Source organism: Suricata suricatta, chromosome 9 (assembly GCF_006229205.1).
Source record: "Suricata suricatta isolate VVHF042 chromosome 9, meerkat_22Aug2017_6uvM2_HiC, whole genome shotgun sequence".
In the NCBI taxonomy this organism is placed as follows: Eukaryota; Metazoa; Chordata; class Mammalia; order Carnivora; family Herpestidae; genus Suricata; species Suricata suricatta.
In genome coordinates, this window is record NC_043708.1 from 80,990,992 (window position 1) to 81,014,802 (window position 23,811).

The following is a 23,811-nucleotide window of genomic DNA, read 5'->3' on the forward strand; positions in this document are numbered from 1 at the left end:
AGAGAGAAAGAGAAATATCCCAAACAGGTTCTGTGCTTGATTACATGAAGGGGGTGGGGTGCGGACAGGAATGGGGCAGAGGATCCCAATTCAGGGCTTGATCCCCTGGGCTGAAATCCAGAGTCTGAAACTTAACTGACTGAGCCCCCCAGGGGCCCTTGACTTTTCATTTTCTTAATGGTGTCTTTTGATAGAGTTCTAAGGTTAAATGTAGTTCAAGTTTTTCAGTCTTTTCTTTTTTGGTTATTGTTTTATGTATCTGGCTTAAGAAATCTTTATCCTGGGGTGCCTACGTGGCTTGGTCAATTAACCGTCCCACTCTTGATTTAGACTTCGGTCCTAATCTCACAGTTGTGAGTCCCATGTTGGGCTCTGCACTGGGCATGGGGTCTGCTTGGTATTCTCTCTATCCCTCCCTCTCTCTACCCATCCCTGTCTTGTGCACTTTCTTTCAACATAAATGAATAAACTTAAAAGAAGAAAAAGAAAAGACTATCCTTTATTACACTGCAGTTTCATCTTTTTCATAAATTATGAAGGAAGATGGTTAAACCTAAATTGGATTCAAGCGATTCTGATATTTAGCATTATCATAGACACATTATGCTAAATCTGCCATCTAAGAGATCTGCACCTGAAATAATCAAAAACAAATGGTCATCTCCGTTGGGGCGCCTGGGTGGCTCAGTTGGTTAAGCTTCTGACTTAGGCCCAGGTCATTATGTCATGGTTTATGAGTTTGAGCCCTGCACAGGCTCTAGAGCCTGCTTCATATTCTGTGGCTCCCTCTCTCTCTGCTCCTCCCCTGCTAGCACTGTTTCTTTCTCTCTCTCTCTCAAAAATAAACATTATAAAGAACAAATGGTCACCTCCAAAGAAGACCTACAAATGGCAGACACACGTGAAAATGTGCTCAAATCACTAATCAGGGAAGTGCAGATCAAAAGCTCAATGAGATATCATCTCCCACTTGTCAGAATGGCTAAAATTAAAAAAGTAAGAGGAGCTCATTTGATTAAAAATCTGACTCTTGATTTGGGCTTAGGGCATGATCTCACTGTTGATGAGATTGAGCCAAGCTTCTGTCTCTCCACTTACAGCGGAGAGCCTACTTAGTGTTCGTTCATTCGTGTGTCTCTCTCTCTCTCTCTCTCTCTCTCTGTGTCTCTCTCTCTTTCTGTCTCTCTCTCTCTCTCTCTCTCTCTCTGTCTCTCTCTCTCTTTCTGTCTCTGTCTCTCTCACTCTCAAAATAAATAAACTTAGGAAGAAAAGAAATAGGGGAACCTGGTAGGCAGGTAACTTTTGTTCTCACAGTTGTTAATTCAAGCCCTACATTAGGTGTAGAGATTGCTTAAAAATAAAAATCTTAAAAAAAAAAGATAATAACAAGTGTTGGTGAGGATGTGGAGAAAAAGGAACACTCTTGCCCTGTTGGTGGGAATGTAAATTAGTCCAGGTACTGTGGAAAACAGTATAGAGGTTCCTCAAAAAATTGAAAATAGAAATACCATATGATTCAATAATTCCACTACTGGGGATTTACCCAAAGAAAACAAAACAAAAAACCCCTACTAACTTGAAAAAATATATGTACCCCATTGTTTATGGCAGCATCATTTGCAATAACCAAGATCTGGAAGCAGCCCAAGTGTCCATCCATCCATGAATGGATAAAGTAGATGTGCGTGTGTGTGTGTGTGTGTGTATACATACATAGAATATTACTCTTAGACTTTAAAAGAATGAGATCTTCCTGTTTGCAGCAATATGGGGGGACCTAAAGGTACTATGTTAAGTGAAATAAGCCCTACAGAGAAAGACAAATATCATATGATTTCATTTATATGTGGAATTTAAAAAACAAAAATAAAAAAACATAAAGCAGAAATAGACTCATAAATATAGAGAACAAACTGATGACTCCCAGAGGGGAGGAGGAAGGATGGGCAAAATGGATGACAATGAGTGAGAGGTACAGGCTTCTAGTTACAGGAAAAGTCACAGGAATAAAAGGTACAGCATAGGGAATATCATCAGTGGTATTGTAACAGTGTTGTGTGGTGCCAGATGGTACCTATACCTGTGGTGAACATAGCATAGCATAGAGTTGTCAGATAACTCTGTTGTACATCTGAAACTAATGTGACACTGTGTTAACTATATTCCAATTTTTAAAAAAGGAAAAAGAACAAATGGTCATTTTTTGTCTAGTCTTGAAGAATGGAGATGTCATGTGTGTTATCTTTTGAGTTAAAATTAATCCTGACTTAAATTGTCATTGCTTTGGTGAGATTAAGTTCATTTATTCTTGTGAACATTAAGACTTTCACTCTAACACCTCTGAAGATCATTAAAAATGTTTGTTCTCAGTTCTTTTCAACATAAGCAATCTTAACTCTTTTATCATAATAACCTGACTAGGTATAGGCCTAATGCTCATATGGAAGATTTCAGACTTAGGTATTTGCATAAATAACTTAGGGTTATTTAATCATTTGTGCATTTACTGAGGTCTGGAATGATTAAAATGATTTTAAATCATTCTAACAGGAATGATTTAAGTTTCACACATTCCTGTTAGAAGCAGAATGTGACTACAAGTCATTCTTGGCTAAGATGGAAAGTAGGTCTCTCATCTCTGTCCACTCTCTTATCACTGGCTTATGGACAGTCATTCTGTACCTTCATTTTATTTGTGTCCCATCACCCCCAAACCCTGCTTGCTGGAAGGGAACAATGGAATTGAAACAGTTGAACAAACTTTCATCAGTTTCTTTTTATTTTAAATAGAGTCTTGAAAAGTCTGCATTCATTTACCAAATAATGTGTCATGGGGTATTTATAAATAAGATTTGGCCCCTAACTTCAAGGAGTAGGAAACAGAGAAACTAGGGACATATTTGGTCTAGTTAAGCTGTGCATCTTTAAGATGCAAACGAGTTCTGGCTCTTCCTAAACTCTATAGAACTAGCTAAGCAGAAGGGAAAAGATGATGAGACATATGTTTGTTTTCCTGTCATGGGTAGTAGGTCAGTGATTAGATCAAAAGCCTAACAAATAATTCTTCAGAGACTTATTGCAAAACTAAGTTTGCAGCTCTGTACTTAACTCTGGTCATATGTGTTTTTCAGTATTAAATGCTGAGGAATGGCTATGCAAATGCAGCTTGAAGCAAATGCAGATACTTCAGTGGAAGAAGAGAGCTTTGGCCCACAACCTGTTTCAAGATTAGAGGTATGTGCTTAGTTGCTAATTTTGGAATTATGTAGAATTAGAGTCTTCTACCTGCTGGGAGAAATCACAGCAGCTATTACATAAACCATTGGTTTATTGCCTGAGGTCACCCAAATTGGAGTTTTTAGAAGTATTGTCAAGGATCCTGTGGAAAGCTTAAGATGGTTGCTAAGCATCTCTGGCTAGATCTCGTTTATTAATAATTCTTCTATTTTATCATTTTTTCTTTCTCAGATTTGGGTTGTCAAAACCTAAAAAGTTCTAGGGTCCCATGATGGAGTCTCTGTGATGTTTATGCCACATATGAAATTGCTGTCCAGGAGGTTACAGTGCTCAGGGCCAGATCTGGAGGAAAGAGAGAGGAGCAGTATCTCTCCATTGACCCATATCTGTGCTGAAGTTACTAGCAAGACAGCTGTCCTGGTCAGGGAGAAGGGCTTGTGGTTATTAAGGTATAAGAGCCACACTCCAATTCAAGACTCCACAAGAGCATCAAGTACCAGAGTTGTGGCCTTGTACTATTTCTTCCCATTGTGAAAAGACCCCAGTGTGAGTGCAGCTTGACATAGGCTGAAAGAAGAGGGAAAGCAGAGAAAGCCTTCTATTCTTCTCTTTATGTATATTCTTGTCATCCCCAGCTAAACTTCAAGACTCCAGAAGTTAATTTAAATAGGCTTATGTTAAACATTCTGGGCTCAAAGTCAACTTCTATTACGATGATCATCCTTACACCCACACATGCATTTTGCTTACTGCTTAAATATTAATAGGGGCGCCTGGGTGGCTCAGTTGGCTGAGCGTCCAACTCCAGTTGGACTTCAGTGTCGGCTCCAGTCATGATCTCACATTTGTGGGTTCGAGCCCTGCATCAGGCTCTGTGCTGACAGCTAGCTCAGAGCCTGGATCCTGCTTTGGATTCTGTGTCTCCCTCTTTCTCTGACTCTTCCCGGCTCACACTATCTTTCTCTGTCTCTCAAAATTAAATAAAAATAAAAAATAAGTAAATAAAAACTATTAATAGAGTTTGTTTCTGTGGGCAGATAATATTCTCTCCCTTCTCTCAAACCTTCCCTGACCTGCTAATACATACATATTCTGTCACTAACCAATATTGTCCCAGAAGTCATGATTTTGGTGACTAATAAAACCAAAGCTGACTTTATAATACAGGAAGGAAGAGGTGCCTTTGGAAGGTTTGTTTTGAGAAGTGGTATAGAAGTCCCTGAGCAAAAGTAATTTTTCCCATTTTTAATGTCAGTTGTTAGATCAGAGCTTTCCTGTCATTGTGCTACCAAAAGGGTATTAATATGCTAAGATAGTGCTCCCCTCAGCTTTGGGGCAGACTTACCTGTTTATTCCACCTTAGTGTAAAAAAAAAAAAAATCAGTTTTTATGTGTGCTTGATGTAGAAAACCTTGGGAAACACTGGTTTAAGATGGCCTTTTAGGACCAGGGTCTCAGTTAGAGTTCCAGTCATGAAAGGTTGAAAGTTACGGGTTTATTCCCAGTGCCTGAGAATTACTGGTTTGGTCCCATTTCATGATGAGAATATGTACATGGGATAGTGCTAATTTAAAAATTTGTTTTCAGAATGAAAAGGTTGATAATTTGTTACTAGACACCTCATCAGTGTAGAACATGCATTTCACAGCTTTTGCGTATAATATCACTGTTCTTCAAAACAGCTCTGAAATGGATAGGGCCAGTATCTAGATTTGATGAGAGAACTGAAGCTTATATTTATCCATGCTTTTCACTTGCAGCAATGTGGCATAAATGCCAATGATGTGAAGAAATTGGAAGAAGCTGGATTCCATACTGTGGAGGCTGTTGCTTATGCACCAAAGAAGGAACTAATAAATATTAAGGGGATTAGTGAAGCAAAAGCTGATAAAATTCTGGTAAGTACTGCTTATGTGACTAGGGAGGCATTAGTAGGAATAGTACAAAAGGATATACAGTGAAAGGCAGCGTGTTCCTCCCTCCACCCCTCATCCTTGTGTCATCCTGGTCCCCTTTCCAGAGGTGACTTCATTAGTTAACTATCTTTGTATGTGTCTCCTTGCATAAATTGGGATTTTCTTTCAAGGAAATTATAATTTCATGGTGTGATATAAGTACTGCCAACTTGACAAGTTTGCATTCCCACCAGCAGTGAGTGGTATGTACCTTATCTTTTTGGAAATTATGATCTCATACCTTAGAAATATATTCATTAGTGTGGAGCCACTAAAAAGAGTTTAAAAAAATACTCATTGACATAGAAAAATGTTCATGATAATAAGAAAGCAGGCTAATAAAATGTGTAAGTGTATTTATACACAGTTGATTTTTGTTTTTAAAAATGTGTGTATTGGGGTGCCTCAGTCAGTTGAGTGTCCGACTTCAGCTCAGGTCATGATCTCACGGTTCGTGGGTTCGAGCCCCGCGTCAGGTTCTTTGCTGACAGCTCAGAGCCTGGAGACTGCTTCAGATTCTGTGTCTCCCTTTCTCTCTGCTCATCTCCTGACCATAGTGTCTCTCAAAAATAAATAAATGTTAAAAAAAATTTTTAATGTGTGTATGTGTATCACATGCACAGAATAAGTACACTAAAATATATATATTCCTTATGGGTGGTAAGAATATGAGCAGTTATTTTTGCCTCAATTTTCTGAGGTTTCTGTATTTTCCATAATAAACCTGTTTTATTTTATTTATTTATTTTTTTTTTAAAGAAGAGCTGCTAGACGTGGACACAGCTGGGGGAGGAGGGCTCTCTCTTTTTTTTATTTTTAATGTTTTATTTATTTTTGATACAGAGAGAGAGCATGAGAGGGGGAGGGGCAGAGAGAAAAGGAGACACAGAATCTGAAACAGGCTTCAGGCTCCGAGCTAACTGTCAGCACAGAGCCCGACGCGGGGCTCGAACCCATGACCGTGAGATCTGACCTGAGCCGAAGTCAGAGGCTTAACCGACTGAGCCACCCAGGTGCCCCCTGTTTTACATTTAAATAGGAAAACTTTATTTCTCAAATATTAAAGCCATGTTAATGAGGCTCTAAGTGTGTATGATCTGTTAGACTAATCACAGGCAAGATTTTTTTTTAATGTTTTTTTAATTTATTTTTGAGAGACAGAGACAGTGCGAGCAGGGGAGGGTCAGAGAGAGGAAGGTACAAAATCTGAAGCAGGCTTCAAGCTCTGAGCTAGCTGCCAGCACAGAGCCTGACACGGGGCTCTAACCCAGGAACCTTGAGATCATGATCTGAGTCAAAGCCGGATGCTTAACCTAGATGCTTAACCAACTGAGCCACCCAGGCGCCACCCCCTTTTTTATTTAGTTTTTTTTTTTTTAAGTGTATTTAGAGACAGCATGAGTGGGGGAGGGGCAGTGAGAGAGGGAGAGAGGATCCCAAGCAAACTCCACGCTGCCAGCACAGAACACCGGCAAGATTCTTTTAATGACTAGAGAATGTGATTTCAAATTATGCTCATAGTTTTGTTTTTTAACCTTAGTGATATAAAGGTGATTTTATCAGCTTAACGGAAATGAGATAGTGACCTAATAATCCCTTATATAGCACTTTAACTTTGAAATTCCATCCCTTTCATATATATTCTCAACTGGTCTTCATAACAACGCTGAGAAAGATAGGTAGGGCCAGTCTTTTCTCTGTTTTACAGATGAGGAAACTGAGGTATAGTGGTTCAAGGTCATGCAGACAATGGCAGAACTAAGACTAGAATCCAGTTATTTTTATCCTATCCAATTCTGATCTTTTTTCATCTCTGTCTAGTGTCTTATAGCCACTATATATTTTTTAAATTTTTTAGCGTTTTATTTAGAGAGAGACAGAGCACGAGCGGGTGAGAGGCAGAGAGAGAGGGAGACACAGAAACCGAAGGAGGTCCAGGATCTGAGCTGTCAGCACAGAGCCCGACATGGGACGTGGTGCTCGAACCCACAAACTGTGAGATCATGACCTGAGCCAAAATGGGACGCTTAACTGACTGAGTCTCCCAGGTGCCCCTTATAGCCACTATTAATTTTTCTTCAGCATTCATAATTTTCCATGAGTACCTTTTATTTTATGCATTTATTCTTTGGTATTTATATACATAGTTTGAATAGCTTTACCCTTTTAATTTTTTGTTTTGTTTTGTTTTTTAATGTTTATTCATTTTTGAAAGACCATGAGAAGGAGAGGGGCAGAATGAAACAAGGTAGAGGACCCAAAGTGGGCTGTGCATTGACAACGGAGAAGCCCATGTGGGGCTTGAACCCACAAACTGAGATCATGACCTAAGCTGAAATCAGATGCCTAACGAATTGAGCCACCCCCGCACCACCTACCCTTGAAATTTTAGATAGCATTAAATGAGTAACTGTAAAATTGTATTTTCACATTTTATAGTGATTACTATTATAGTTTCACAGGAAGTTTTCACTGAAAAGTTCTTCAAAGGCTAATGAATCTTTATGAAAGACTGCATCCTTTGTTATTGGGTAGCTTCAGTGTATGTACTGCTGTGTAACTTAGGCAGATGGACAACAGCTGAGATTTGTGAGTACTTACTTCATACATTAATATGTACACAACTTGATGAATTCTGCTCCCCCTCTCTCTGCACCTCCCCCACTCATGCTCTGTTTCTCTGTCTCAATAATAAATAAACTTAAAAAAAGTTAGGGGTGCCTGGGTGGCTCAGTCGGTTAAGAGGCCGGCTTCGGCTCAGGCCATGATCTCACAGTTTGTGGGTTCGAGCCCCGCGTTGGGGGGGCTCTGACAGCTCAGAGCCTGGAGCCTGCTTCGGATTCTGTGTCTCCCTTTCTCTCTGCCCCTCCCCTGCTCACGCTGTCTCTCTCTGTCTCTCAAAAATAAATAAAAGATATAAAAAAAATTTTTTTTAAGTTAAAAAAATAACTTGATGAATTCTGTTATACTGGATATTATACTAAGACCTCTGAATTTTTAAGCACTGGGAGGAGTGGTAACTTCATTTGTTTAGACCATTCTGTAATAGTAATTCAGTCAGGATTCAAAAATTATAATTCTTGGGGCACTTGGGTGGCTCAGTTGAGTTTTCGACTCTTGTTTTTGGTTCAGGTCACAATCTCATGGTTCCTGTGATGAAGCCCCTGCTTTGGAGAGTATGCTCGCTTGCACGCTCTCCCTCCCCCCATCCCACTCTCCCTCCCCCTCTCTCTTCCCCTTTCCTACTATCTCTTGCCCATGTGTGCATGTGCACACCTGTACTTTCTGTCTTTCAAAAGAAACAAACATTTAAAAAATTGTAGTTCTTAATTTAAGTCCTTAAAGGAATGATGTTGCTATTCATGGAAGTATAAAGTTGTAATTTATTCTATTACTCAAATATGTTTGTTCAGTTGGTAACTTAATTGAAAATAAGACTTCTGAGCCCCTAGTACCTTAAAGAGTGTTTATGATACTAAGCCAGTAGGTGTCCCTAAAGTCTATTTCCTGTTTTCTTCTGGGCATTAATATTTGTGACAGAAAAAATCCTGAGAGGATCTTTGATTATGCCCATCAGACCTTAGTTTTAGAAATCAAATCAGTGTTTTGTGCTTGTGAAAACACAAATACAGACCTGTAATAAAGTGAAATGAGATGTGTAGAAAGATATAGAGATGGGTCTATTTTTGTCTTTTTTTTTTTTTTTTGGTCTTTATTTTGAGAGACAGAGACAGAGAGTGATCAGGGGATAGGATAGGTAGAGAGAGAGGGAGACACAGAATCTGAAGCAGGCTCCAGGCTCCGAACTGTCAGCACAGAGCCTGACGCGAGGCTCGAACCCACGGACTGTGAGATCATGACCTGAGCCAAAGTCGGACACTCAACCAACTGAGCCACCTAGGCACCCCATATTTTTGTCTTCTTTGATTGCAGACATTTTATATTGTGAGTTTCTAGTGGGTAAGATTTTTTGGGTTATTTGCTTTTAAAGGTAATAAAGATTTCTTCAGTCACTGTAGCTCTTCCCTCCTATCCCTAGTGCCCTGAAGTCTTTGAAATTGAGATTTTCAACAAGAATATCCACTGTCACAGTGAAGAAAGGAAAATAAAGGAAATCCATTTTTAGTATATCTGTTGAAATGATTGAGAGAAAAAGATTTTATGAATGAAATAATTCAGAAGGTGCAAAGTTCTTATGTAGTCTTTTCCACATTTTCAAATTTATTTGTTATTGGCTTTTGTTGAACTACACTCTCTTGGCGTACTATGAACAGTGACAGATTCAGGACAGATTGTTTTTGTAATATATTTTTGCTTTTTTTTAATGTTTATTTTTGAGACAGTGTAAGCAGGGAAGGGGGCTAAGGGAGGGAGGGAGGGAGAGGGAGAGAGAGGTGGAGGGAGAGAGAGAGAGAGAAGGAGACATAGATTCTTAGCAGACTTTAGTCTCTGAGCTCTTAGCACACAGCCCAATATGGGGCTCGAACTAGTGAGCTGCAAGATCATGACCTGGGTGGAAGTTGGATGCTCAACTGACTGAGCCACCCAGGCACTCCTATATTATTTTTTTATTCATCATTCTATGTCTCATGTTCAAGAGTTGGTAGTTCTTGGCTGTAGATTTAAGGGGTACCTGGGTGGCTCAGTTGGTTAAGTGTCTGACTCTTGATTTCTGTTCAGGTCATGATATCATGGTTCTTGGGTGGGATCAAGCCTCAAGTCAGGGTCTGTGCTGACAGCATGGAATCTGTCTCAGACAGCTTGGGATTCTTTCTCTGCCCTTCCCCTGCTCATGCACACGTGCCCTTGGGCTCTTATACTCTCTTAAAATAAATATGCTGCTAAAACATTGCAAAAAACAAGCCTGTAGATTTAAGACTTTACCTAGCACATATGAAAGTAAACTTAAGGTGTTAGAGTAGAAGTAAAGTTCTTCCAGACTAGGCAGTTGACATGGTTTTTACTTAACATTTCACTTCAGTTATAATATTCTGTTCCTGTAGAAGCTCATTGACTAGAAAGGAGTTAAAATGACAAACAGGGAAAGCATCTCCTGTGCGTTTTTTCCTTAGCATTTTCTTACTAAAATTTAAACTTACCATAATGTTGAAAGAATTTAGAATGCAAACCCAGATACCTACCACCTAGACTGCCATTAACACTTTAATATATTTGACTTATCACCTGTCTGTTCATTGCTGTATCCAGCAATCAGTCCATCTTGGATCTTTATACTTTTCAAAGAAATTTGCAGGTGTCAGTACATTTTCCCCTAAGTATTTTAGCATATATTAGGGTTCAACATTAGTTTATAGTCCCACCTGCCTCCCTGCTTTGGTATTTTTATTTTCTAGTTTTCATTAATCTTCATTTATCCTAAAGATTAGTAGAAGTTACAGAAAGAGATCATAGAAAAACAAAGGAAAGAAATTCTCAAAGACATAATTTAAGGAAATTCCTGGGGCACCTGGGTGGCTCAGTTGGTTAAGTGTCCAATTTCAGCTCAGCTTATGATCTCGCGGCCTGTAAATTCAAGCCCCAAGTCAGGCTCTGTGCTGAAAGCTCAGAGCCTGGAACCTGCTTTGGGTTCTGTGTCTCCCTTTCTCTCTGCCACTTCCCTATTCATGCTCTTTGTCTCTCACTCTCAATAAATAAATGTTTTTAAAAAATTACTATTTAAAAAAAAAAGGAAAAGAAAACTTCCCAGAGCTAAAGGGAAACTGAAGTCCCAGACCACATTTCATACCAGAAATCTGGCTGGTAGAAGCTAGTAGAGCAATTCCTTCAAAGTTCTAAGGGGAAATAATTTAAAACTAGAGTTCTATTTGTATCAGTTTTATTAATCAAGTATTTAGACAGAATAAAACATTTTCAGGAATACAGTAATTCCCTTTTTTTAAAATCAGTTTTGAGAGAGAGGAGCATAGAAGCTGAGAGAGGGGCAGAGAGAGAAGGAGCAAGAGAGAATCCCAAGCAGGCTCTGCGCTGTCAGTGCAAAGCGGGATATAGGGCTTGAACTCACCAACTGTGAGATCATGGCCTGAGCTGAAATCAAGAGTTAGACACTTAACTGACTAAGCCAGCCAGGTACTCCAGAAATACAAAGAATTCAGGACATTTTTCTCTTATCCACTTCCTTAGACAGTTACTTGAGAATATTTTTTTAACAAATGAAGGTGGAAAACCAAAGATCTAGGTTAGACTCCACCTTAACTCAGTGAAGGAGGGTCCTAGACAGTAGTTAGTCTGGAGAGCAAATAGCCCAGATTGGAAAAGCAAGGAGCTTCAGGGAGAAGGGTTTCTGTAGAATACATGGTAAGATTGAGAGGTTGGAAATTTTGAGAAATCATAAAATCAGAAAATACGTGAGAGGGGTGCCTGGGTGGCTCAGTTGGTTAAGCCTCCGACTTTGGCTCAGGTCAGATCTCACGTTCGTGGGTTCGAGCCCCGCGTCAGGCTCTGTGCTAACAGCTAGCTCAGAGCCTGGAGCCTGCTTCCAGTTCTGTGTCTCCTTCTCTCTCTGCCCCTCCCCCTCTCATGCTCTCTCTCTGTATTAAAAATAAATAAAACATTAAAAAAAAATTTTTTTTTTTTAAAAATACGTGAGAAAGACATGACTCAGAAAAGCAAGGTAAAATGGAGCATGATTTTGAAACTGCTGGCGCATAAAACAATTCATTTGAATTTGACAGCAGCAACTTTTGAGGGACAATGAGTTGTTAGCACTGGAACTTTAGTGAAAGAATTGTATTCCTAGTATACTGTTCGGTTCTGCAATGAATTAAATTTACAAAACACCGTGATGAGTTTTCAAGTGCAACAGTGTTAGACTTTTTCTTTGTGGAAGTGTTTATTATTATTTTTTTAAAGTGTTTAAATTACAAGTTTAATCTCAGTACTTACAGTAAATGTATTCAGATTTTTCTTTTAATGTCCGTTTATTTTTGAGAGAGAAAGAGCACAGTCAGGGAAGGGGCAGAGAGAGGGAGACACAGAATCTGAATCAGGCTCCAGCACAGAGCCTAGTCTTTTTATTTTTTTCTTGATCTAACTAAAGGTTTATCAGTTTTGCTGATCTTCTCAAAGAACTGGTTTTATTGATTTTCTCTATTGTATTTCTGTTATTTATTTTATTGGTTTCTATTTTAATATTCCTTCCTTCTGCTTGCTTTGTTTAATGTACTCTTTTTTCTGGTATCTTTAAGTGGAAGTTAGGTTATTGGTTTAAGATCTTATAAGCCTTGACAGCTTTCAATTTCCCTTTAAGCTCTGCTTTGACTGCATCTCATAAGTTTTGATATGCTGTGTCTTCATTTTCATTGACCTGAAAGTATTTTCTAATTTCTCTTGTGATTTCTTCTTTGACTTATTGGTTATTTATGAGTGTGTCATTTAATTTCCATATATTTGAGGATGTATTTAGTTTTAAATTTTGGGATTAATTGATAGACTGATGACTGAAGACTTACCAATGACTGCAAAATAGGATGTAAGCTTTATCATCCTTGACAGTATAAGAGAAAAGGTACATCTGACAGAGATGGTAAAGTGGATAGGGAAGGGGAAGAGACTGAAGGACAAATGTCATCATTTAACAAAGTAGAAAGTTAAGAGATATAGTCTGTGGTTGATGGAACAGGAAACGAGGGCTTAAATGTGTTGTTGGACTTGTGCCATAGTGTCACATCTGTCATTAAGTCAGGCTAAGTACATATTTGGTGGTGTATAATAGGTTTTTTTTTTTAATTTAACTATGTGGATGTATTATTTGAATTAGTAATTACAAAATTAATCTTCATGGAGTCCCTAAATGAGTTTATCCTTTGTTGCCAGAGAGATAAAATAATCCTAGAACTAGAACTTTGGTAAGCTTTTAAAGAGAAATCATTTTAGAAATCTTATTAGATGTTGTCTCATCCTACTATATGCCTAGTTCTTGTTTTATTAATAATAAGCATATTTTGTTGATTTGACATTACTTATTTTTCCCAGACTGAGGCAGCCAAGTTAGTTCCAATGGGTTTCACTACTGCAACTGAGTTCCACCAAAGGCGATCAGAGATCATACAGATTACTACTGGCTCCAAAGAACTTGACAAACTGCTTCAAGGTATAGTAATCCCTGATCCTCTGTTGTAAACTAAAGTTAGCAAAGCATTCAAATCACAGAACAAAACTAAAGTATGTGGATAGAGTGTATGTGTTAAATATGATTAAGAGATAAGAAAACTATCCACATTGAAGAAGTAATACTGCTGCAGGGCGGGACCTGACTTAAATAAAAATTATCTGCCAATTTAATAATTCAGCCTCCATTTAATATCACATTTAGAGAGTAAGCTCCCCTTGCCTAAAGAAATAATTATAACCTACTTTAACACAAGGTTGAAAATCTGATATCTAAAACACTCCATGTTTGAAAACTAGGTTACAGTATCAATCCATGGTAGTACACACTAATCTTTCGGATTTTACAGAAAGCTGTGAAGTTTTTGAACTTTTGAAAACATTGCTGTCCTAAAAGATTTGTTTCTTGGTGCTTCCCCAAATACTTAAAGTTTTCTTTCTGGGAGGGATGCCAGATAGTTTGTATTCAGCCATCACACTCAAACTTGAATGTCAGCCCTCCCTTCCGCACCTCCTCCCAACATTTACTGGGTGTATTACAGGTGCAAGTTACTTACTATCTCTATGCCTCAGATTTATTATCTTCATAATAAGGATAAAAAGACTTCCTAAGTTAGAGGTTATTTTAATTAAATGAAGTGGTACATAAATATGTGTAGCACAATGCCAAGTACACAAGAAACAGGAAGTAGTAGATGATATATCTGTATTTTTTAAGTGACTGCTTATTGTGATAGTATAGTTCTGTATCTTAACTATGGCAGTAGTTAAAGCCACAGATGTGATACAATTGCATAGAACTGTACACATATACACAAATAAGATGAGTACTCCTATGGTTGGAGAAATCCGAAAACTGTGGGCTATATCATGGACAGTTTTCAGATATTGATATTGTGCTATAGTTATGTAAAATATTAACACTGTAGCAGAATTCATGGGACCTCCATGTACATTTCTTGGCAATTAAAATTTTTTTAATATTTATTTACTTTTGAGGGGGGGAGGGAGGGGCAGGCATGAGTGGTGGTGGGCAGAGAGAGACACACACACACACAGAATCTGAAGCAGGCTGCAGGCTCCAGGCTCCGAGCTGTCAGCACAGAGCCCAATGTGGAGCTTGAACTCAAGGACTGCCAGACCATGACCTGAGCCGAAGTTGTACGCTTAACTGACTGAGCCATCCACGCACCCCAGCAAGTTTCTATAAATCTAGAAATATTTCAAAATAAAGAATATACTTAAGAGTTACTGATTGTTGAAAAATGGGTTTCCAAATTATGTGTACATTTTTCTGATGAGCTGCAAGGACATTTCTATGATTATTGTTTCTGAATGTTTGTATTTTGCTAAGGGATATTTCTTATTGCTCTTTCAGGAGGAATTGAGACTGGATCCATTACAGAGATGTTTGGAGAATTCCGAACTGGGAAGACTCAGATCTGTCATACATTGGCTGTAACATGCCAGGTGAGCTTTTGGGCTCTAACCAAATCAGCAAAGAAAAATTATTTCATGTTATTTTCAAGCATCTTTGGGGATGGAAATAAAAGGCACTTTATCCCTAAGACTAATTAGAAGGTACATTTCCTGTTGCAGATTTCTACATTGTGCTATTAACTTTCAGATTAATTTCAGATACTTTCTTACCACCCACTAGGCCTCCCCTGGCTTCACCTTCCTTCTTCATTAGTCTAGATTTTATGATTCATCATTAAAGTCCTTTCTTTACAAATACCCTCATATTTCCATTCCCCATCAAAACAGATGCCAATTTTAGATGAACTCTTCTTAGTCTTATCTGAGAACTGCCTTCTCAGTGCTTGTTCCCTAATAGCTGATCATACTGTAGGAGAAAAATCATACCATAAAGCTGACTGCCTTCATTTTACTTACATATTTGTAGTGTTTTGTTTATTTTTGAGAGAGAGAACAAACGGGCAGAGGGAGAGAGGGAGACACAAAATCCTAATCAGGCTTCAGGCTCTGAGCTATCAGCACATAGCCCAATGTGGGGCTTGAACTCATGAACTGCAAGGTCATGACCTGAGCTGAAGTTGGACACCCAACCGACTCAGGCACCCCTTGATTGCCTTCACTTTAAATTAAGATGACATATGTTAGTTTAACATTCAGTGCTGCTTGGCGGACCTACTGAATTTATTTAGGCATTCTTTTTCCTACTCAGTAAGACGGTTCTCTCATGCTTTGTCTTTTGTTCTCAAACCTTCATTCTCCTCTTCAACCCTCACTTTGCCAGTGACCAACCTGCTCCTAGCATCAAATTTGTAAGTCCACTTATATTTATAACCAACTTTTCTTACCTTGGGTTATAATAATAAAAAAAAAAGTGTCCTTTTCCTCTCAAAGTCCCATCCTACCAGTGTGATCTGATTACCATATCTCATGCCACCTTCTCAGACTCTACTCTGCCTATTTTCTTTCTCTCTTTTTTTTAATGTTTGTTTATTTTTGAGCGAGCACACTCGTGAGTTGGGGAGGGTTAGAGAAAGAGAGGGAGAGAGAAGATCCCAAGCAGGCTCCATGCTCAGTGCAGAACTCAGTATGGGGCTCAAACCCACGAACTGTGAGATCATGACCTGAGCTGAAGTCGAATGTTTAACCAACTGAACCACCCAGGTACCCCAACTCCTCCTGTTTTCTGCTCTGCCTCATGCCATTTTTACTTAGGCTCGCATTCATGGGAGGATTTGGAAATAGACATAATTCATTGCCTAAGATCATACTGTATTGAAATGGTAGATGCAGAAATCTAACCTGACTTTATTTTTTTTAAATTTTATTTATTAAAAATATTTTTTAATGTTTAATTTTTTTGAGAGAAATACAGAGCACAAGCAGGGGAAGAGCAGAGAGAGAGGGAGACACAGAATCTGAAGCAGGTTCCAGGCTCTCAGTAGTCAGCAGAGAGCCAGATGCAGGGCTCAAACTCAAACTGCAAGATCATGACCTGAGCTGAAGTCAGATGCTTAACTGACAGAGCCACCCGGACACCCCAAGTCTGACTTTAGAAGCACATGCTCTTAAAACCTGGCTTATTTTCTGCTGTATTCCTATTGCCTAGTCAGCGTTTGCACTCAGTAAATACTTGAATGAATGGAGACGATAGATAGATAGATAGATGTCCTAAGTCATATTCTTTTTTTTGTTTTTGTTTTTAAAGATTTTATTTTTAAGTAATCTCTACACCCAATGTGGAGCTCAAATTCACAACCCGAGATCAAGAGTCATGTGCTCTACTGACCAAACCACTCAAGCCCCCCAGGAGATACTTAATATAACAGAAATCATATAGAGGAAGTAGCATGACTTTTTAAGGAAGAGAGAGGGATTACTTCACCCTCAACTAATCGTGGAATACTTTACAAAGATAAAGGATTGGACCATACTCCTGAGGAATGCTAAATTTGAGTAGGTAGAAAAGTAAAAAGCATTTAGAAGTCCAGGGGCAGAGAGGCATGATATACAGAGAAGACAGTAAACCTGTTTATTGTTTTACTTGGAAGAAGTAAAGTTTTACTTGGAAAAGTTATAGGAAGTAACCTTAAAGGACACGCCAAGGTTATACCTGGCTGGCTCAGTTGGTGCAGCATGTGACTCTTGATATTGGGTTGTGAGTTTGAGCCCCATGTTACATAAGGAGATTACTTAAAAATAAATACTTTAAAAGGAAAAAGGACACCTCAAGAATGTATTTTAGAAGGTCTCAACTATAAGGAGTTTACACTAGATTCTGCAAAGAGTGGAGATGATAAAATGTTCTTCAACTGAAAAGTAACAAGTAGGGGTGCCTGGGTGGCTCCGTCTGACTTCAGCTCAGGTCATGATCTCACAGTTCGTGGGTTCAAGCCCCATGTTGGGCTTTGCACTGTCAGCTTCAGATTCTGTCTCCTTCTCTCTCTCTGCCCCTTCCGTGTTTGCGTTCTCTCTCTCTCAAAAATAAATCAACATTGCTGGCGAGGGTGTGGAGAGATGGGCACCCTCCTACACTGTTGGTGGCAGTGTAAACTGGTGCAGCCACTCTGGAAAACAGTGTGGAAACTCTTCAAAAAACTATCAGTAGAACTCCCCTATGACCCAGCAATAGCACTGCTAGGGATTTACCCAGGGGATACAGAAGTGCTGATGCATAGGGGCACATGTACTCGAATATTCATAGCAGCACTGTCAACAATAGCCAAATCATGGAAAGAGCCTAAATGTCCATCACCTGATGAATGGATCAAGAAGATGTGGTATATATAAACAATGGAGTACTATATGGCAATGAGGAAGAATGAAATCTGGCCATTTGTAGCAAAGTGGATGGACCTTGAGGGTGTCATGCTAAGCGAAATAACTCAGGCAGAGAAGGACAGATACCATATGTTTGCACTCATAGGTCTAACAGGAGAGACCTGGCAGGGGACCATGGGGAGAAGAAGGGGGAAAGAGAGTGGGGGAGAGTGAGGGACACAGATCAAGGGAGACTACTGAATACTGAAAACAAACCATGGACTGAAGGGGGAGGGGGAGGGAGGGAGAGGGTGATGGTCATGGTGGGGGGCACTTGTGGGGAGAAGCACTGGGTGTTATATGAAAACCAATTTGACAAACTATTAAAAATAAATAAATCAACATTTAAAAATTTTGTCTTGAAGTAACAAAATTTTCAGAAATATTCTGATAGCAACCTGTTGAGTGAATTGAAAGGAGAGGCAAGAGCTAAGGATATTTGATGGCTGGTTATTATTAACTTTAGCTGATCAGGTATAAACTAAAATAGTCACATTGAAAAGATACATACAGAAAATTTAAAGGATAGCACTTAATGACTAATGATAAAAATACATATATATCCCAGGGCGCCTGGGTGGCTCAGTCGGTTAAGCATCCGGCTTCGGCTCAGGTCATGATCTCACAGTCCATGGGTTCGAGCCCCGCGTCGGGCTCTGTGCTGACAGCTAGCTCAGAGAGCCTGAGAGTCTGGAGCCTGCTTCGGATTCTGTGTCTCCCTCTCTCTCTGCCCCTCCCCTGCTTGCGCTGTCTCTCTCTGTCTCTCAAAAATAAATAAAAACAAAAACAAACAAAACAAATAGATATGTATATCCCTCAGCCCAACAATGTATTAATTTGGTAAACTCTAAAAAGGATTTGGAAGAGAGTTTTTATGGAAAGATTAGTTCCAGTTTAGAGAATTGGGTTTGAGGTAATGAGACAACCAAGTAAAATTTTCTAGCAGTAATTAGAGATGTGGAACTAACTCCTGTACAGAGAAGTAACAGTGGGATCTCTGAAATTGAAAGATCTGAGGAGAGAGGAGGAGGAGAAGGATATAGAAGGGACAGTGAACAAGTTAAGTGTCTGGCTTCAGCTCAAGTGATCTTTTTTTTTTTTTTTTTAAACATTTATTTTTGAGAGACGGAGACAGTGTGATCAGGGGAAGGCAGAGAGAGAGAGGGAGACACAGAATCTGAAGCAGGCTCCAGGCTCTGAGCTGTCAGCACAGAGCTCAACATGGGGCTCAAACCCACGAACTGTAAAATCATGACCTGAGCTGAAGTCGGCTGTTTAACTGACTGAGGCGCCCCTCAAGTCCTGATCTTAAGGTTTGTGGATTTGAGCCCAGCGTTGGGCTCTGTGCTGACAGCTTGGAACTTGCAGCCTACTTCAGATTCTGTGTCTCCCTCTCTGCCCCTTCCCTGCTCATGTTTGCTCTCTTTCTCTCAAAAGTAAATATTAAAATTTTTTTAATTTTTAAGAATTTTATGAGGCCTTATTACGGTTTTAGGTATTTTGAAGGAATGGCATTATTTTCATCTAGGTAGCTTATACTCACTTCTCCGATGGACACAACTTTGGTGATGTTCAAGAACAACTCATAAAATTTGCCTCTTTATAGCAGCAACATGACAGAGGAAGCTTATTAGTATCTTTCTATTCTAGGGTGAATTCTTAGCCTCTCAAAAACAGTAGTTCTTGAAACTCATTTATAAATTTAGGCATTAGATAAAAAATGTTCTCTTTTGTGTTTTTTTTCTCTTATAAAAAAGTGACAAACTGTTGCTCATAATTTATTCAGTAAATTGCACTTTATCAAAAATGTTTATTATATCAATGTAATGTGCTATGGTTTCAGATAATATTATAAGCCATTAAAAAATACTGATTTTGTGAGGCACCTGGGTGGCTCAGTCAGTTAAGCATCTGACTTATGCTCAGGTTATGATTTTGCTATTCCCGAGTTTGAGCCCTATGTTGGGCTCTATACTTACAGCGCAGAGCCTGGAGCCTGTTTTAGATTCTGTGTCTCCCTCTCTTTGCCTCTCCCCTACTCCCATTCTGTCTCTCTGTCTCTAAAAAATAAATATTAAAAAAAAAATACTGATTTTGTTAGCACCCTGTGTCTTACATAGATTCACATTTTAGTAAGAAACATATCTGTAGAGATTAATATTATCGTAAGTCACCAAAAAAAATCTCTTTATTTTCTTCATGTTATAGATATGTACTTCATACGTCACAGCATCTACATTGAAGTGATGAATGCCATTTCTTTTCTTTTTTTTTTTTTTTTCTTTGTCTCTTTCTCTCTCTCTCTCGGCCCTGAAACATCCTTTATGATGATCTGGATGTCCTTTACATGGGTGTATACATACAGGTACGGGTATTGTATACAAACTTAAAATGTGTTCAGTTTGTGAACAAACTATATAAATCACAGAATATCATATTAGATAATGTAAATACTTTTTAAGAAAAATGTAAATTATAAAATTTACCCAAGAAAACAAAATACACTGAAAGAACACAAATGACAGAAGAAATAAAAGATGTACCTTTGTATGTACTCATGCCAGATTTATTATTAGCGGGTTTGAATAAAACATAACAATTGCTTTTGAAATTTGCTATATTGCTAAAAAATTTTTTGAATTTTTAAATAGTTTATTGTCAAATTGGTTTCCATATAACACTCAGTGCTTTTCCCCACAAGTGCCCTCCTCCATTACCACAAACCCTCCTCCACCCTGCCCCTCCCCCTTCAGCCCTTGGTTCATTTTCAGAATTCAGTAATCTCTCATGATTTGCCTCTCTCTCTCCCCAACTCTGTCTTCCTTCCCCTCCCTATGGTCCTCTGTTACGTTTCTCCTGTAGGACCTCTGAGTGAAAACATATGGTATCTGTCCTTCTCTGCCTTACTTACTTTGCTTAGCATGACACCCTCGAGGTCCATCCACTTTCCTACAAATGGCCATGATTCATTCTTTCTCATTGCTGTGTAATACTCCATTGTATATATATACCACATCTTTGTTTTTAAATAGTTTATTATCAAATTGGTTTCCATACAATACCCAGTGCTCTTCCCCACAAGTGCCCTCCTCCATTACCACCACCTCTTTTCCACCCTCCCCCTTCCCCTTCAACCCTCATTTTCAGCATTCAGTAGTGTCTCAAGTTTTGCATCCCTCTCTCTCCACAACTCTCTCCCTCTTCCCCTCTCCCTGGTCCTCCATTAGGTTTCTCCCGTTTTCCTATTAGAACTATGAGTGCAAACATATGGTATCTGTCCTTCTCTGCCTGACTTATTTCGTGTAGCATGACACCCTCAAGGTCCATCCACTTCCCTACAAATGGCCATATTTCATTCTTTCTCATTGCCATGTAATATTCCATTGTATATAGATACCACATCTTCTTGATCCATTCATCAGGTGATGGACATTTAGGCTCTTTCCATGATTTGGCTATTGTTGACAGTGCTGCTATGAATATTCGAGTACATGTGCCCCTATGCATCAGCACTTCTATATCCCTTAGGTAAATCCCTAGCAGTGCTATTGCTGGGTCATAGGGGAGTTCTATTGTTAGTTTTTTGAGGAACCTCCACACTGTTTTCCAGAGCGGTTGTACCAGTTTACATTGCCACCAACAGTGTAGGAGGGTGCTCGTCTCTCCACATCATCGCCAGCATCCATACTCTCTGATTTGTTCATTTTAGCCACTCTGACCAGTGTGAGGAAGTGGTATCTCAGTGTGGTTTTGATTTGTATTTCCCTGATGATGAGTGATGCTGAGCATCGTTTCATGTGCCTGTTGGCCATCTGGATGTCCTCTTTGGAGAAGTGTCTGTTCATGTCTTCTGCCCTTTTCTTCACTGGATTATTCATTTTTCGGGTGTGGAGTTTGGTGAATTCTTTGTAAATTTTGGATACTAGCCCTTTATCTGATATGTCATTTGCAACTATCTTTTCCCATTCCGTCGGTTTCCTGTTGGTTTTCTTGATTGTTTCCTTTGCAGTGCAGAAGCTTTTTATCTTGATGAGGTCCCAGTAGTTCATTTTTACTTTTATTTCCCTTGCCTTTGGAGATATGTTGAGTAGGAAATTGCTGTGGTTGAGGTCATGGAGGCTGTTTCCTACTCTTCTCCTCGAGGGTTGTGATGGTTTCCTGTCTCACATTCAGGTCCTTCATCCATTTTGAGTTTATTTTTGTGTATGGTAAAAGAAAATGGTCTAGTTTCATTCTTCTGCATGTTGCTGTCCAGTTCTCCTAGCATCACCTGCTAAAGAGGCTGTCTTTTTTCCACTGAATGCTCTTTTCCTGCTTTGGTAAAGATTAACTGGCCATACATTGTAGGGCCCAGTTCTGGGTTCTCTATTCTATTCCATTGGTCTGTGTGTCTGTTTTAGTGCCATTACCATACTGTCTTGATGATGACAGCTTTGTAGTAGAGGCTAAAGTCTGGGATTGTGATGCCTCCCATTTTGGTTTTCTTCTTCAATATTACTTTGGCTATTCGGGGTCTTTTGTGGTTCCATACGAATTTTAGGATAGTTTGTTCTAGCTTTGAGAAGAATGTTGGTGCAATTTTGATGGGGATTGCATTGAATGTGTAGATTGCTTTGGGTAATAATGACATATTCACAATTTTTATTCTTCCAATCCATGAGCATGGAATGTTTTTCCATTTCTTGGTGTCTTCATCAATTTCTTTCTATAGTTTTCTATAAGATTTCTATAGTTTTCATCATATAGGTCTTTTCCATCCTTGGTTAGGTTTATTCCTAGGTATTTTTTGGTTTTTTGTGCAGTTGTTGATGGGATCAGTTTCTTGATTTCTCTTTCCGCTGCTTTGTTATTAGTGTATAGAAATGCAACTGATTTCACTACATTGATTTCTGCATCTTTACTGAATTCATTGATCAGTTCTAGTAGGCTTCTAGTGGAGTTGATCGAGTTTTCCATGTAGAGTATCATGTCATCTGCGAAAAGTGAAAGTTTGACTTCGTTTTTGCTGATTCTGATGCCTTTTATTTCCTTTTGTTGTCTGATCGCTGATGCTAGGACTTCCAGCACCATGTTAAACAACAGTGGTGAGAGTGGACACCCCTGTCGTGCTCCTGATCTCAGGGGGAAAGCTCTCAGTTTTTCCCCATTGAGGATGAGATTAGCTGTGGGCTTTTCATAAACTGCTTTAATAATGTTTCAGTAAGTTCCTTCTATTCTGACTTTCTCAAGGGTCTTTATTAAGAAAGGGTGCTGTATTTTGTCAAATGCTTTTTCTGCATCTATCGACAGGATCATATGGTTTTTATCTTTTCTTTTGTTAATGTGGTGGATCACACTGATGGATTTGCAAATATTGAACCAGCCCTGTAACCTAGGAATGAATCCTACTTGATCATGATGGATACTTCTTTTTATATTGCTGTTGAATTCGATTTGCTAGTATCTTGTTGAGTATTTTTACATCCGTATTCATTAAGGCTACTGTCTGTAGTTCTCTTTTTTTGCTGGGTCTCTGTCTCATTTGGAAATCAAAGTGATGCTGGCTTCGTAGAATGAGTTTGGAAGTTTTCTTTCTATTCCTATTTTTTGGAAAAGTTTGAGAAGATTGCATATTAGGTCTGCTTTAAATGTCTGGTAGAATTCCCCTGGGAAGCCATCTGGCCCTGGGCTCTTACTCATTTGGGAGATTTTTGATAACGGATTCGATTTCTTCACTAGTTATCTGTCTGTTCATACTTTCTTTTCTCGTTTGACTTTTGGTAGTGCATTTATGTTTAGGAATTTGTCCATTTCTTCTAGTTTGTCCAGTTTGTTGGCATATAGTTTTTTCATAGTAATCTCTAATGATTGCTTGTATTTCTTAGGGATTGGTTGTAATAGATCCATTTTCATTCATGAGTTTGTCTATTTGGGTGCTCTTTTCTTTCTAAGGAGCCTGGTGAGAGGTTTATCAATTTTGTTTATTTTTTCAAAAAACCATCTCTTTGTTTCATTGATCTGCTCGACTGTTTTTTTTTGAATCTATATTGTTTATTTCTGTCCTGATCTTTATTATTTCTCTTCTTCTGCTGGGTTTGGGGTGTTCTTGCTGCTCCCCTTCTAGTTCCGTTAGGTGCTCTGTTAGATTTTGAGTTTGTACTTTTCCTAGTTTGTTGCAATTAGCCTGGATTGCCCTGTACTTTCCTCTTAGGACTGC

General features: G+C 38.9%; 1 protein-coding gene across 1 annotated transcript in view; it reads left to right on the forward strand.

The window, feature by feature from the left end:
• The window catches only part of RAD51 (RAD51 recombinase), a 41,849-nt gene that overhangs the window by 2,164 nt on the left and 15,874 nt on the right, over positions 1 to 23,811 (forward strand). Inside the window, exons 2-5 of the mRNA XM_029951794.1 lie at positions 3,132 to 3,234; positions 4,998 to 5,135; positions 13,185 to 13,302; positions 14,698 to 14,789. Of these exons, the coding sequence (XP_029807654.1) occupies positions 3,148 to 3,234; positions 4,998 to 5,135; positions 13,185 to 13,302; positions 14,698 to 14,789 (435 nt within the window). The 5' untranslated portion in view covers positions 3,132 to 3,147. The remainder of the gene's footprint in view (positions 1 to 3,131; positions 3,235 to 4,997; positions 5,136 to 13,184; positions 13,303 to 14,697; positions 14,790 to 23,811) is intronic.